This window comes from Drosophila novamexicana, unplaced genomic scaffold, assembly GCF_003285875.2.
Source record: "Drosophila novamexicana strain 15010-1031.04,08,12 unplaced genomic scaffold, DnovRS2.1 tig00001270-arrow-arrow-pilon, whole genome shotgun sequence".
Lineage (NCBI taxonomy): Eukaryota > Metazoa > Arthropoda > Insecta > Diptera > Drosophilidae > Drosophila > Drosophila novamexicana.
The window spans coordinates 1,051,901-1,067,099 of record NW_020824847.1 but is presented as its reverse complement, the minus strand read 5'-3'; the positions used below and the strand labels follow the sequence as shown (position 1 = coordinate 1,067,099).

The 15,199-nt window shown below is 41.4% G+C and overlaps 2 protein-coding genes across 3 annotated transcripts in view; one reads left to right on the top strand and one right to left on the bottom strand.

Annotated features, from left to right (window-relative positions):
* LOC115766822 (E3 ubiquitin-protein ligase highwire) overlaps positions 1-15,199 on the top strand; it is a 66,965-nt gene that overhangs the window by 19,436 nt on the left and 32,330 nt on the right. The window contains exons 10-14 of the mRNA XM_030710858.1: positions 26-1,183; positions 1,247-1,369; positions 1,444-1,591; positions 1,666-1,768; positions 2,483-2,618. Of these exons, the coding sequence (XP_030566718.1) occupies positions 26-1,183; positions 1,247-1,369; positions 1,444-1,591; positions 1,666-1,768; positions 2,483-2,618 (1,668 nt within the window). The remainder of the gene's footprint in view (positions 1-25; positions 1,184-1,246; positions 1,370-1,443; positions 1,592-1,665; positions 1,769-2,482; positions 2,619-15,199) is intronic.
* Positions 3,066-13,352, bottom strand: LOC115766901. 2 transcript variants are annotated; one of them, XM_030710979.1, is made up of 5 exons: positions 13,301-13,352; positions 6,119-6,583; positions 4,889-5,266; positions 4,080-4,239; positions 3,066-4,018 (listed from the first exon to the last, which is right to left on the bottom strand). In XM_030710979.1, the coding sequence occupies exons 2-5, from the start codon at positions 6,287-6,289 to the stop codon at positions 3,312-3,314; spliced, it is 1,416 nt and encodes a 471-aa protein (XP_030566839.1). In that variant the 5' UTR covers positions 6,290-6,583; positions 13,301-13,352; the 3' UTR covers positions 3,066-3,311. The 2 variants fall into 2 exon arrangements, with proteins under 2 accessions (XP_030566839.1, XP_030566838.1); XM_030710978.1 differs by lacking the exon at positions 13,301-13,352 and adding an exon at positions 10,524-10,666.

The following is a 15,199-nucleotide window of genomic DNA, read 5'->3' as shown; positions in this document are numbered from 1 at the left end:
AGGATGCGGCATTGTCTGCTGGCGCCGGCTGCTCAGCGGATGCGGCACATGGCAGCGCTGTGGCCAGCAACGAGATATCCACACGGGATACGGCGCTGCAAATAGCCGCTGATATAACAAAGAAATGCACGGAGCTGTTGATATTGGCGCGCAATGCGATGGCCGCATCCTGTTCGCCGTCAGACAACTCATCGTCGAATCATACACAGACCATCGATTCGGAGCACAATATAACGCCGATTGAGGAGCATATGGACATTAATTGGGCAAATAATTCACGGACCGCAGCGCTGCCCGTTGATCCGCAGCTGTCGACAACGGCCAGGGATTTGGGTAAACGCATCGAGTCCTTCTCCAAGGGCATCATGGAGACACTGAAATTTGACAAACGCTCAACAAATCCATTCGAAATGGAAATCGAAATTGGCGCCACGGAAATTGGTGTCGAAGAGACGGCCGAAATGAATTTCTCCAATGTCCAATTGGCCGCCAAGCTCAATGGCAATGAGCGTGCCGAGTACGAGCTGGCATCGGAGGAGCCAGACCAGCAGCAGCAGCTGCTGCTGCAGCAGCAACAGTTGCCGTTACAGCAACAGCAGCAACAATTACCGCCGCAGCCGCACCCGCTGCAGCAACTTTTGCATTCGGACTCGGAGGAGGCACAAATTGTTGGCGGCGGCGGCGGCGGTGTTGCCGCCTTGCAGCTGCTGGAGGTCTTCAATTTGGCCGCCTCGAATATGTTTCATACGCTGTTGCCGCTGGTCTATGCGCACATCGCCAACTTGGCCTGCAGCGATCCCAAGAGCTCGGTTCAGATACTCGGCCTCATCAAGGAGATATTACCGCACATTGCGGCGCTCAATCAGCTGCATGTCTCCAAGGAGCAGCGCACAGAGCAGCCGCTGCTGCGACCCGAACCCACAACAACCGCCACCGGCAACAGCAGCAGCAACAACAGCACCACGACCAGCAATCACTATTGCATTGTGGAGAGCGAACATCCGTATCGCAGCGCCAGCATCAGTTGCTATCGTGTCGAGTTTCCGCCCTGTGTCCAATGGCTGACAATTGAGTTTGATGCACAATGTGGCACCGCACAGCTCGAGGATTATTTGCTGCTATCGATACCCATGCGTCCGGCGGCCGCAACACAGCCCTGCCAGGCGACGACAACGACGCCAGCAGCTGCTGCAGCTGCTGCTGCTGCTGGAGAGGACTACTATGATATACTCGATAATAATGTGAGTGCACGACGCGCCCATAATGCCCAGCTACAGATGACCAGCTGCTGTCGCACGCCCGGCACGCAGCCACTGCGTCAATTGGATGCAGTCGATCACGATTGGATTGTGGTCAAGAAGTTCAATACGTACGCACTCAATTTATATATATATACTCGCGTATTCCAATTGATTTCTCATTGCATTTTTCTAACGCTTTCAGCGCCTCCAATTGGCTGCAGAACGTTCTGATTTTGCCCGGCAATTGCGTCGAGTTCTCACTGGAGACGGCCTCACTCTATGCCCAGGATCCGCACAACAATCGCTATGGCTTCAAGTGTCTGGTCGTTGGCTACGACAATCCCACGGCGGTAAGCGACACATTTTCGAACATATATCATCCAACTTTTGTCTAACTATACCAAACTATTGCCCTCTCGCTCAGATCAATGCCAGCAATTCGTGTCTGATACGACTGGAACAGGAGCTGGCCTATCTGGGCGGCATGTGCAGCGCCAATCTCATGAAAAAGGATCTCCATCTGCCGGGTACGTCATAACAGCTTGTGTTTGCGCAAGCATGTCTGAAATTTGAAGAGAAGCTAGGAATTTATCCATGGCATGGCCTTAATTTTGTTGATGGTACTTTAGAGGCGTACTTTTTTCAGCCTTGCTAAGGGTTGTTTAACTTTGCCTGGAGAACTCACGGAAGGAGAAGGAACTTCATGGGCTCCTTCTTCTTCCGTAGTATGTATTTTGTAGGTTCACCTTAACACCTAGTCAATATAGCCTGGCTCGTCTGTCTGTGTACCTTTCTTGTGTAGGTTTGTCTTTCTCTTGCAGGCAGTATTTATGTCAGGATGGGCTGAATTGGATTATCATGTCAGTCAAATTCAAGCGAAAGGTGTTTGTTTCCTATATTTATAGCTTCAGCAAACGTGGTTTTTCATGATCCTTACGCATCCTTAAAATCTGTACAACATGGGACTGCTATATTATAGAGCTCTACTGGCGAAAAGCCGGAAAATGATTTAATATATGGAAAACTTTGCTCTTTTTCAAGATATACTAAGCACGTTTGGCAATTATAAGCGTCAGACACAGAAATAATCTATATACTAATCTTTCATGCCATATTTTTTCAGACATACTTAATCTTCGGCATACCGTAGTTAGTTCTCTCTTACTTCTTAGATATTTATGTTGAATCTTTTGCTGTTCTTATTCATATTCTCATAATCTGTTTAAATCAATTTTGTGCAGATGACAAGGACATGGACGACATGAGCGGCATTGAGGAAACAATTAGCGCTCACCATTCGCTGCTCTCCAAGGGCTTTGCGCTATCCGAACCGCATTTAACCGTGCATCAGGCATTGGAATCATATCTGCCCATTGGGTAAGTGCCATTCACCATGATTATAATTTCTCATTAACCTGCCGAGTTTAATACGAAATGTTAACCATTTGAAGAGTTGCGTTAGAGATTTTTCAGAGTATTTGTTGTTATGTTAACGATGCACTGTTAAGAAACATGTTAACTAACATTCGAATGCATGTCACTGTTTATTTAGTCACTGCACTTCTTTTCTACTTAGTCCTTTCGAACAACAGAGCGAAATCTATTGTAGCGATATCAGTGAAGAATTGTTCAGGCTTTGCTCTTAACATAACATACACTGTTAATGTGCTGAATGTCAACATAAGATGCACTGTCAACTTGCTGAACGTTAACATAACATGCACTGTCAACGTGCTGAATGTTAATAGCATACTGTTAAGTTGTTTGCTGACGCAAGTCTTAAAACTTAAACCCTAAATGAATATTAATAATCACGAAAGTAAGTCGTTTTTCATATTTACAGCTTATATAGGTTTTAGGTTTAACATAGTTGCGATATTATATAGATAGGATGGATAGCATAATGTTACACGATACAAACTAAGCGTAGGCTATGAATTTGGTACAACGAAAGGTCACTCTTGGTGGTTCTTGGTGGTGCGCCGCGTCGCTCTGCTTTAGCTAGCGTCTGTCAGCTGTGTGTGTGTGAATTGTGTGTGATTTGTGTGTTTGTGTGTGTGGCTTGTAGCTTTACAAATCAGTCTTGAGCAGGCCTGCGTTCTCGATTTGGTATACAATCTGCGTCTCCTTGTAGGTGCGCGGCTCCGGCTGCACCACATCCAGTTTGCGTCGCCGCCGCCGCTGCGCGAGTCGCCACCACAGCAACAGCAGCAGCAGCAGTAGCAGCAGCAACAGCAGCACGCTGCCAGCCACAATGTAGGCCGTATAGCTGCGGCGCTGGCATTGTTCGCCAATTAGCTGACGCAGTGGCATAAATGACGTGTGAGTGCCATCGACTGTGGCGGCAACGCGGAACAGCAGCTGCTCGCTGTGCTGGCGAAAGAATTCGGCGCGCGGCTGCGGCGGCTCTGTGCTCGTGTCCAGCTGGTCACAGCTCCAGACATTGTCGTAGCACAGCTGGCGTATGCTTAGCGCGAAGCGCTCATTGAAACGCAGCGGTTGAGGTGGCGCCGATGCCGCCGCCGCACCCGCTGCCGCCGCCTGATCCAGGCTCTTGCCGCCGGGCAGCAAACTGTGCAGCGTGTTGTTGTGAAAGCGCAGCTCCAGCCGCTCGCTCAGCTGATAGTCGCGATGCACGAACAGGCTGCGAAATGCAATCTCGCTGGTGCCACCAAACTGATTGCCACGCAACGTGACCGCGTCCCGTATATGCGCCTCCAGCCACTCGCCATCGACGGCCGCAAACCGATTCTCGCTCAGGCTCAGCTTTGATATGACTGCATGAGACATATATATTAAATCGATACAAAAGAGCTGATTCTTTCCGGCTGCACTTACGCTTGAAGGAGAAGGCGTGCGAGTGCACCTCCTGGAACTGATTGTTTCGCAGCGCCAGCTCGTTGGTCACCTCCAGCTCGTAGAAGGCGCGCGTTGGCAAATTTCCAATGAAATTGCAATTGCTAATTATCAGCTTCTCCACGGCAAACTTTTTGAAAGCCTGTAAAAAATCAAGTGATAAGTTTTAGATGTGATTGCAAAACTCTATGGCCCAAATTCCTAGCTTAGCTCCTTGACATCAAACTGTATTTTTAATTTGTGTTCTATTAGCTCCTTAATTTGTCCTGCTTTCATTTTTTCAGAGGATGTGAATGTTAACGTCACTTAAGCATAACTAAATCATGTTAGCTGTAAGCAGCTCAAATGTTAACAACAATGTTAACTTAGCTTTTACAGCATGTAACTTAATGTTAAATTTAACAGAAGCAGATAAGCTACTGTCAACAGTTTGATAGCAGCAGAGCGAATGGCTGAACCTTTAACTTCATTTGTTAACATGTCTAACTGGCTGTTAAATTTAACGTAAGCCGATAAACTATTGGCAACCGTATGTTCAACTGGCTGTCAAACTTAATTGAAGCTATTGGCAACAGTTTGACATGAAGAGATCAGATAGGCAAACTACATGTTAAGTTTAACAGCAGCAAAGAGACTACTCTCAACAGTTTGGCAGGAAGAGAACAGCTTGCCAAATCATTAGTTTAGATAGCATGTTTAACCGCTTGTCAAAGTAAACAGGCATTTAACAGTTCCTCTGCTAACACTAAAGATCTCCACTTTCTAGGGACTTGCAACTCTTTTTAACTCACCTGACTTTCGAGGCGCTGTACGGTAACTCCGTCCAATTTGAGCAATATGGCACTATCCTTGATGGTGGTGAAGCCAAATGGATGCATTTGCTCGATGCGTCCACCGGTGAATGAGATCTCCTCGATGTTTCCGCTGATGGCATGCGAATCGATTAACTGAAAGTTAACATTCTCGAACTCAACAATTAGCGCCTTGTTGCTGGCATAGCGGGACGCGCTTAATGCGTTCTGCTGCAGCATCAGGCGATTGATGTGCTTAAAGTTGATCTTGCGCAGACCCTCGGTATTGTCCAAGGTATTTGGCTCCACGGTTAAATCGCGACAATTGCGTACTTCCACCTGAAAAACGGCGCCTTGCAGCTGCGGCATCAGCATGGCCTGGGTGAGGAGATGGGGGGTAGTTGAGTGTTAGCATATGGTTAAGAGATTGCCTATCTACACTCAGAGAAAAACGACAAACTAACTTGTCAGTGAGAACGAGCGAATTTCAATTGAATGCAGCATGAATCATTCTGTACTCGTAGATCTTAGGAGTCAGCGAAAGGGGCCTAAATTAGGTCCAAAATGTTAATGACAAGAATTTTTCAACATGAATTGGGTTCTGGCTTCTCAATATTGAAGATAAGCGTAAAAGGCTTGAATTAAGTAGAAAATATTATTCATATGTCTATTAAAACTTGTATTTAGCATCAAAAAGTGCCTCAGTAAAGTTCTTTATCATATTTGACTAGTCAACATCAAAAGCATGTGAAAAAGACTTGAATTAAGTCGATTTCAAGAATTTTGCAACTTGAATTAAACATAAGAAATTGCTCAAACAGCTTTCGACATCATTTCTGACTCGTCAATATTAAAAAGAAGTCAAAAAGACTTCAATTAAGTTGCATATATCAGGCACAATAATTTTCAGGCTTAAAAGAAGCACAAAAATGTGCTTAAATTGAGCTTTACGTTGGAGAGTTTCTTTTTTTAAATAAGTGAAAACTTGTAAAGAGAACTTTGTGCTCCGTTTAAGTATTTCAAACTTAAGTACTTCAAATTGCACAAAATGAAGAGAAAAACTCTTGAATTAAGAACAAAATGTGCATTAAATAAAGTGGAGAGTTAAAAGAACTGATACTCGTTTAAGAACTTTGAGCTTACTTTAGGCAAATGCTAGCTCGTCTGCACTTCGCTTTGCTTTCTTTCTTTATTTTTCTGAGTGTAAACACAGACACACGCGGCACTCACCTGATCATCGTTGTTGCAATCGCAGGTGATTGTTGTGTCGTGCTCGGTGCAGCTGACCTTTGGCAAAAACGTTGACGTCGACGTCGACGTCGCCGTCGTCGTCGGGCAGAGCCAGAGCAGCCAGAGCAGCAGCACGCCGGTGGGATCTTTGAGATTTTTGATGTTACGCATTTCAAGGCGTCCTTTTTCGTTATAGAATTTCGATTTTCTTTTTTTAAAGATATATCTGTATGCTGTTCTTATCGCAAATTATTTATAATCTGAGGGGAATTGTGCGCCGTTTGCCGTCGATATTGCTTCTGCGTTTGTGTCTCTGTTTCAGGTATTCTGTTTCGTTTCACGCTTCAGTTCAATACACATGCGGCTTTTTGAGCTCCCTCTCACACTCACGCCCTCTCTCTCTCTCTGTCTCTCTCTCTCTTCAGTTGCTGTTCCGTTGTTCCGTTTCCAAATGTTTCATTGGCGCTGATAAGAGAGCAAAAAATAAAATGTTTTTATCGCCGAAGGTGTTTTACCCCATTAAAAAGGGGTATAAGGGTATGTTGTATTTGTGCGAAAGCCAAATGTATGTAACAGGCAGAAGGAAGCATCTCCGACACCTTAAAGTATATATATTCTTGATCAGCATCAACAGTCGAGTCCACCTAGCCATGTCTGTCTGTCTGTCTGTATGAACGCAAGGATCTCAGAACCTATAAGAGCTAGAGACTTGAAAGATTAGATTAGATGTAGGTGCTCCTAGTGCCCGCGCAGATCGAGTTTGTTTCCGATAATCGATAACTTACTCCGTTTCCAAGCAATCGATAAAAATCGATATCGATATCCTGTTTTTTGGGCAATTTTGGTAAATAATAAGAGCTAGAGTCACCAAACTTGACATATAGCTTCTAAAAGTAATATGCATTTGATGTTGGAAGAAGAGGGTTCAGGGTATCCCCTAGTCGGGAGCTACCGACTAGAACCTGTTGTTTTTCTTTCTTCTTATCAATGCTTTTGGTGTGCATGTCTCGCTCTCTCTCTCTCTCTTTGTGTGTGTTTTATCAGCACAATTTGATTCCTAGTCACTGTATTTTTAATTTGTGTTCTATTAGCTCCTTAATTTGTCCTGCTTTCATTTTTTCAGAGGATGTGAATGTTAACGTCACATAAGCATAACTAAATCATGTTAACACCATGTTAGCTGCAAGCAGCTCAAATGTTAACAACAATGTTAACTTAGCTTTTACAGCATGTAACTTAATGTCAAATTTAACAGAAGCAGATAAACTACTGTCAACAGTTTGAGAGGTAACGAACAGCTTTGCAAAACATTAACTTCGTTTGACAGCATGTTCAACTGGCTGTCAAATTTGCCAGAAGCTACTGTCAACAGTTTGATAGCAGGAGAGCGTATGGCTGAACCTTTAACTTCGTTTGTTAACATGTCTAACTGGCTCTCTCTCTCTTTGTGTGTGTTTTATCAGCACAATTTGATTCCTAGTCATATGACACATATGCAACTGTTAACTTATCTTTAAAATTTATTAGATTTGCGAGTTTGGCGACATTTTGCGGATTTTCGTACACTCTTCCAGAGTGCGAAAAGAAATATTGAGTATATATTCGTGTTATTCCTGTCTGACATTTTGCATTAATATCTATAACTAAGCCTAGGCTAGATTCGCCACACTTTTGCAGGTGCTTGACCTTTTCCTCTCTGGCTACCAAAAATGATTTAAACTACTTTCACAGCAAAAATTCTATATACTCCATATATATCGTATATCGTATATATATATATATATATATATAGTCGATCTAGTCATGGCAACTGACAAACCCAAACTCAGAACATATATGAACGTTGTTTCCCATTATGTCTACCCAAATCTTTCCTGTTTACATGAAATCGCTCAAAATATCGCTATCGATTTAATCAACGAAACTCACAATATCAAATTCATAACCTACAAGAACGTCGGTTATCGATAACTTGCTCGGTTTCCATGACATCGATCAAAATATCGATATCGAAATCCAGTTTTTCGATCAGAGCTCAGACCTCATGAAAGCTAGAAGCACCAAATTGGTAGGTGAAAACGATTGCACAAGTGGCATTGATTAGGCAAGTTGATATTGATTAGACTTAAACCCTTGCTGGTTAACGATTTAGTATCATTCTATCGTCTATTTGAACGTGAACGCAGAGTAAGTTTCTCTTTTGTTTTTCTCTCTCCGGATATATCCAATACATCAAGAGATCGATAAATGATGATCGATTCGATATTTTCACAACGTTTACACATTTAAGCGTTACGAAATGTGTCGTTCATCATTTTCGTACATCATACGCAGAGTAAGTTTCTCTTTTGTTTCTCTCTTCGGACACATTCGATGCGTTAAGAGATCGATAAATTAAGATCGATTCCATATTTGCACATAGTTTACACATTTAGGCGTTACGAAATGTGTCGATCATCATTGTCATCATCTTGTACATCATACTCAGAATAATTTTCTCTTTTGTTTCTCTCTTCGGACATATTCGATACGTTAAGAGATCGATAAATGATGATCGACTCGATATTTCCACATAGTTACGTTACGAAATGTCTCGATTATCATTATCATCACGCAGAGTAAGTTTCTCTCTCTTCGGACATATTCGATGCGTTAAGAGATCGATAAATGATGATCGATTCGATATTTCCACATAGTTTACACATTTAGGCGTTACGAAATGTGTCGATCATCATTGTCATCAACTAAATATCTCGTATATTGTTCTAATTGAATCAGCGACTAACGGCACTTTATGCCACGATCAAGTTTCATAGTACACACAGTTGGTAGTTGGTGGTCGTTCGGTTCCAATCAGTGACAAATGCTGTTAATTGAGTTTTGGAGGTCGCGCCACACAAAGAGACGCTTCCAGATAGACTCCCAGGTTCGTCGTCGCCATAACGCAAACATCGGCAATTATGCTTTGCCGTTTGTTTATGGGCATTTCATTTGTTTATAGAGCTTTATTTAAACGAGACGAGAAAGTGCGGATGTCTACGGCACAACGACGACTTAATACCCTATCAGACATATGCCTAAACCCTTTGCAGATGTTGCGAGAAAACAGAATATTTTGCGACCGCCTCCCTTCTATAATTTCATATAATATAGTCATGGGATATGGATAGATAAGTTGTTTCCATAGAAGCACCTACTTCTCGACCAATCGTTCCTATGGCAGCTATATGTTATAGTGCTACGATCCGGCCAATTCCGACATATTTATGTTCTGCCTGCCACAGAAAGAAGAAACTAGAGAGAAGTGAGAGACTCATTCGCAACGAAACAGATGGACAGACAAGTCGGCTCATCGAGAATATATATACTTTACATTTGACGACTAAATCATAATACCCTCAGCAAGGGTATGCAAATGTAGTCATCAGTCGTCGATGTCGGGTTACAGCTGTGTGCATGCCCCCTTTTGGCCGCCTCTCTTCCGGTTTCAACTGCTTTTGTGTAAAGGAAAGAGCTGGTCAAATATTTGGGAACTAGTCACGAGATTTTTCATTTAGACGCTGACGCACACACACAAACACACACACACAGACAGACACATCGTAATGGTCAGTTGAGCTATCGATTATTTAAAGTGATGTAATTTGTGGGTTTTGATAAAATTCGCCAAGAGCAAAAATTGGCGTTTTCCTTGTGAGCTACGCAAAATAGAAGAAAGAACGAGCAAATGCGTTCTAGCTTATTTAAAATCGATAACACCGATTAATATTGTGGCTCTAAAACGATAAACGATAAACTATTCCGGTGGGAAACGAGGGGACACCTTGCTCTGCTTCTGTTCCTTCAAGACAATGCAATAATCGATAAAAAAATCGATAACACATTTAACAGATTTGTGAAAAAGTAGACAAAATGGCACCAACAATGTTCAAATAATCGATAACAGTATGCACAAAAGTTTCAGTTGGATTTATATAACTTTCCTCTACAAAAGCTAATCTTTCGACCGATTCTTCCAATAAGGCTATATTATATAGTAGTAAATCCCTGCACAAGCGTCTAAGAAGTGGACGGAATGTCTAAGCTAATGAAATTAATCAAAATTTCGATAACAACTTACACAATAATCGATAGACATTAGTTAATAAGCTGTTAATAAAAATCGATAACGATTTAGGCAAGATCAAACGAGAGAGAGAGAGAGAGAAAGAGAGAGATGGACATATAGATAAATACTTTCTACTTGAGTAAACAGCTTGCAGCGGATGCAACACAGACACATACACACATACTCAACACACACACACACAATTACACTCACATACAGACACACACAAATTGTGCTTTGAAGAACTCTTTAATTGTTGAACTCTCTTGTTAATGGACTCTATTGAATCGTACTCACGCATGGAAGGAAATTGAATAAAAGCCAAATTGCGTTTCCTGTAAGACACCTCGCTGCGCTGACAATCAATTGAAGCGATTTACTTGGTTAATGTGGCACTGGGGGAGCGATTCGCAAGCAATCCCAATGTAACGCCCAGTTTTTAATCTTATCTGTTTAGTAAAACAATATAACATTGATTAGATATGCGCTGAGTCAGTGCGAGGAGTACGCAAAAGTCTTGCCACATTTCTGCTTGCTTTGATGAGATATTTTCAGTAAATAATGTGTAAAAGGTCAAATGCAAGAAGAATGGAATTGAAATGGGAAACGAAATGGAAATGGAAACAAGTAGAACAAGCGACAGAAAGCAGCTGAACTAATTTAATGTGAAACACAAATAGAACAAGGCAACATGTTTAAATTGAAGGGAATTCAAAAGAGATTCATTGCATATGAAACAGAATATACCTGGACAAGGTACAGTGGTAATAGGGAAAGAGAAGGAATAGGAAACAAAACGGAAATTAATATTCGACATTTCACTTGAAACAGTCGAAATGAAAATAGTTTATCAGAAAATCAAGAAGAAGGACATAGAAATAATGCTACGCTAAAGAGGAATGCCAATTGTGTAGGCGTATGTGAAATATGGAACGGTGGAATGTGAAACAAAGCAACAAATTAATTTGTCAAGGAACGAAACGAATTGAAAATGAAAAATTCGTTTGAATAAGGCATGAAATACCAGAATTTTAAATACCATCTTAAGTTATGATAAAAAAATACTAACTAAATGCATATGGAATGGAACATTTGAATGAATTACATCCGAAATGCTAGTATTTTAAATACCAACCAAGTGAAAATTAAGTATTGATAAAAAAATACTAACTAAATGCATATGGAATGGAACATTTGAATGAATTACATCCGAAATGCTAGTATTTTAAATACCAACCAAGTGAAAATTAAGTATTGATAAAAAAATACTAACTAAATGCATATGGAATGGAACATTTGAATGAATTACATCCGAAATGCTAGTATTTTAAATACCAACCAAGTGAAAATTAAGTATTGATAAAAAAATACTAACTAATTGCAAATGGAATGGAACATTTGAATGAATTACACCCGAAATGCTAGTATTTTAAATACCAACCAAGTGAAAATTAAGTATTGATAAAAAAATACTAACTTAATGCAAATGGAATGGAACATTTGAATGAATTACAACCGAAATGCTAGTATTTTAAATACCAACCAAATGAAAATTAAGTATTGATTAAAAAATACTAACTTAATGCAAATGGAATGGAACATTTGAATAAAGAAGAGACGGAGCACTAGAATTTCAAATACTAACCAAATAAAATACATTCAAATGAAATATAGTACAAGAAAATACCAACTTCTAATCTTGAAAAAAAAAGGCTAATAAAAGAGTTATTAGTTAGCTAATTAACAGCTGAGAAGCTGATGCAGATTGTGTGCCCGCAAACAATTACTCAAAAGTGCTTTAGCTGTATTCCCTTTGTCCGACGCACGTGCTCGGAGCTCAGGCAACGATCCCCCAATACATATGTATGTATTTATGCCACAATGTGCCGAGCACTTGACTTGGGTTAATGGGGTTTTTCAGTTCTTTACGGTTCTCTAGTGTTTGTGATTTTCATTCTTTTGTGCGCTTTTTGCATGTTTTGCCACAAAAATTCGCTGAACTTTTCATAACTTTGACTTTGAATGACGGCAAAAAATGTGTGTGGTTTTTTTCTCTTTTTTTTTTTTTTTGCTGTAAGCTAATTTCAGCTTTTTAGCATTTTTATTGCCCGCCAACCCATTCCAACAACAACAACAACAACAGCAGCGAACTAAAAACAGATTTTGTTCGTCATACTCATAACCTTGAAATATTGAAATAATTTGCTTTGGATATGGCAATATGGCAATAAGTATGGAAAGGTGCCATTTGCGATGTTTTGTTTGACAACTCCCAATTGGTCGGCGATCGTGTGTGTGTGTGTGTGTATGAGGGGGAGTGTGTGTGCGGATTAGCGTAGAAATGTCATTTGTTTTGCCTGTTTGCGCCTTTCTTTGCGATTCTTAAGAATGCGCCCTCTCTCGCTCGCACATGCAAATTCCATTAGCAGTTTTTTTTTTTTTTTTTTTTGCAAGTTGTTATTGTTTATTTTGTTTTGTTTTGCTTTGGTGCGTGGGGGCGGCTGATCTCAGTTCACTGTTCCCACTAACTTACGCAACACACACAAACACGCACACACACACACACACATGCAAAGTGAGCGAACGGGAGAGCGTTAGCTCCTGCTAAGAGAGCACACGATCCTGTCAAAAAAACAAATTACAGCGCTGCTCGCGTCGCTGCCTGCTGTTTGTTTTAGTTTTCGCTCTCTCTCGCGCTCTCTGCTCTCACACGTGTGCTGCTGCTGTGTGTGCGTGTGTGTGTGACGGCGGTCGCATGCAAAAATGAAAAATGACGAAAAAAAAAATTACAATTTCTGCTGCTGCTGCAGTTTTTATTGCTTTGAACTTTTTGTGGCCATTGGCCGTTGGGCGCGCACTGTGTTTTTCGGGCGAGACACACACACACAAACATATACGCATAGCTTAGTATTTAAATATGTATAAACAAAAACAAAAATAAAAGAGAATATGACAGAGAAACAGCTAAACGCAAATATTTGCATTAGCTATGAAATCAGCGCACGAAATTAAAACACAAATACAGCGCGATAGCAAATGTAAAAACAACAACAACAACAACGACAACAACTAACCAACGGCTGGGCCTGGGCTTTCGGCTGGCGCGACCGGCGTAAGCGCGTGCAAATGTCAAACTGAGCGCCAAACGGACAACGAAACATTTACGAGCCGCTGCCGTGGTCGCTGTCGCGCCAGAGATAGCGTCAGCATTAGCAGAAGTCTGCTCTGCGCTCACTCTCACTCGCTCTCTGTCTATCTCGCTCGCTCTCACGAGCGCTGATCATGCGGCAGCGCCAGTACGGCTGCTGCGCGGCTGCCGCTGCCGCTGCGACTGCGCAGCTTTGTGAGCTTTAAGAATTTTTGCGTTTTGTTTGCCTTTTGCTTCTTGTTTGTTTTCATACTCTGCGCACAGCGTGAAGTAGAGCATATCAGTTTTGTCGGCTCGAAGGCAATTTGTTCCTGATACTTGATATATGTATGTATGTTATGTATACTCGTGTACATTCGCATATGCGCGAATTCATATACATAACTCTCTCAATTTTTGATGCTAGACCCATTTAATTCTACTGTTAAAGATAGCCCAAAGCATATGAAACAGTGAAACGGAACATAATTGTACATGATAAAGTGGAAATCAACAGTGTAAATGTATATGTGAAAAGTGGAAAAGAATGGAATTACGAAAGTGAGAACAACAAAAAAGTGAACAAATAAGGAAGTGAGCACAAAAAATTGTCAAGCAGAAGATAAAGAAACCAATGAAACTGAACTTGTCAAATTAGACAGGTAGTCTATTCTATATGTTAGAAATAGATTAGATTAGATCGATCAAATATTTTTGGATCACGCCCACAATATGACGTACAGTTTTAGAACTAGACCTCCTTTTTTGATAGGCTTATTTAGCTCCGAGCATATCTGAAGTTTGGACACACCCAAAAATACCTCTAGAAGAGGCGAACACGTCACACGACACTTCACAGTCACGATTTAAAAATTAACCAATCGCACTAATTATGTTACCTTTTTATACCCTGAACCCATTAAAAATTGGGACAAGGGTACATTGTATTTGTGCAAAATTCAAATATATGTAACAGGCAGACGGAAGCATCTCCGACCCCTTAAAGTATATATATTCTTGATCAGCATCAATAGCCGAGTCGATTTAGCCATGTCCGACCGTTCGTATGTATGAACGCAAGGATCTCAGAACCTATAAGAGCTAGAGACTTTAAATTTTGAATGTAGGTGCTCCTAGTGCCCGCGCAGATTGAGTTTGTTTCCGATAATTGATAACTTACTCCGTTTCCAAGCAATCGATAAGAATCGATATCGATATCCTGTTTTTTGGACAATTTTGGCAAATAATAAGAGCTAGAGTCACCAAACTTGACATATAGCTTCTAAAAGTAATATGCATTTGATGTTGGAAGAAGAGGGTTCAGGGTATCCCCTAGTCGCGAGCTCCCGACTAGAACCTCTTACTTGCTTTTTACTGTTTTTACTTAGTCAATCATACGCTGTAAACAGCGTATTGTGCAGTCGTTGGCAACCGTCTGCGAATGTTTCTAATTGGTCGCTTTGATTTTTGTTGTTGTTTTGTTTTCTTTTGTGTACCCGAATCCCGCACGGTGGTCTCTTGTTGGCCGTTGCTTTGATTGCTCGCGCCGCGTTTAATTGAGTGCGCGTCGGCCTGACACGCATCGCTTGACACTTGCTGCCGTTGCTGCTGCTGCTGCTGTTGTTGGTGTGTAATATGCCCCCGCAAAACAAAGAAGAAAACAACATAAAATCCACAAGTACGCCCGGAGCCAAGCGACCACTTAGAGTGCTTGTTAAGGTCCATCATCTGCTGACCGATTTGCCGGCGGCTTGGAGCCAAAACTATGTAAATTAAATGCCGGTTAACATAGTAGATACATGTTAACTGAGCTTAACATAAAGTGTTTGACTATCTCTCCACTGTT

Excerpts from the sequence above, each read along its gene's own strand:
- LOC115766901 (XM_030710979.1), bottom strand. The coding sequence starts at position 6,289 with ATGCGTAACATCAAAAATCTCAAAGATCCCACCGGCGTGCTGCTGCTC. Across the intron at positions 4,240-4,888 it reads TACAGCGCCTCGAAAGTCAG|GCTTTCAAAAAGTTTGCCGT; the intron begins GTGAGTTAAAAA and ends GATTTTTTACAG. Across the intron at positions 4,019-4,079 it reads GCACGCCTTCTCCTTCAAGC|TCATATCAAAGCTGAGCCTG; the intron begins GTAAGTGCAGCC and ends TGTCTCATGCAG.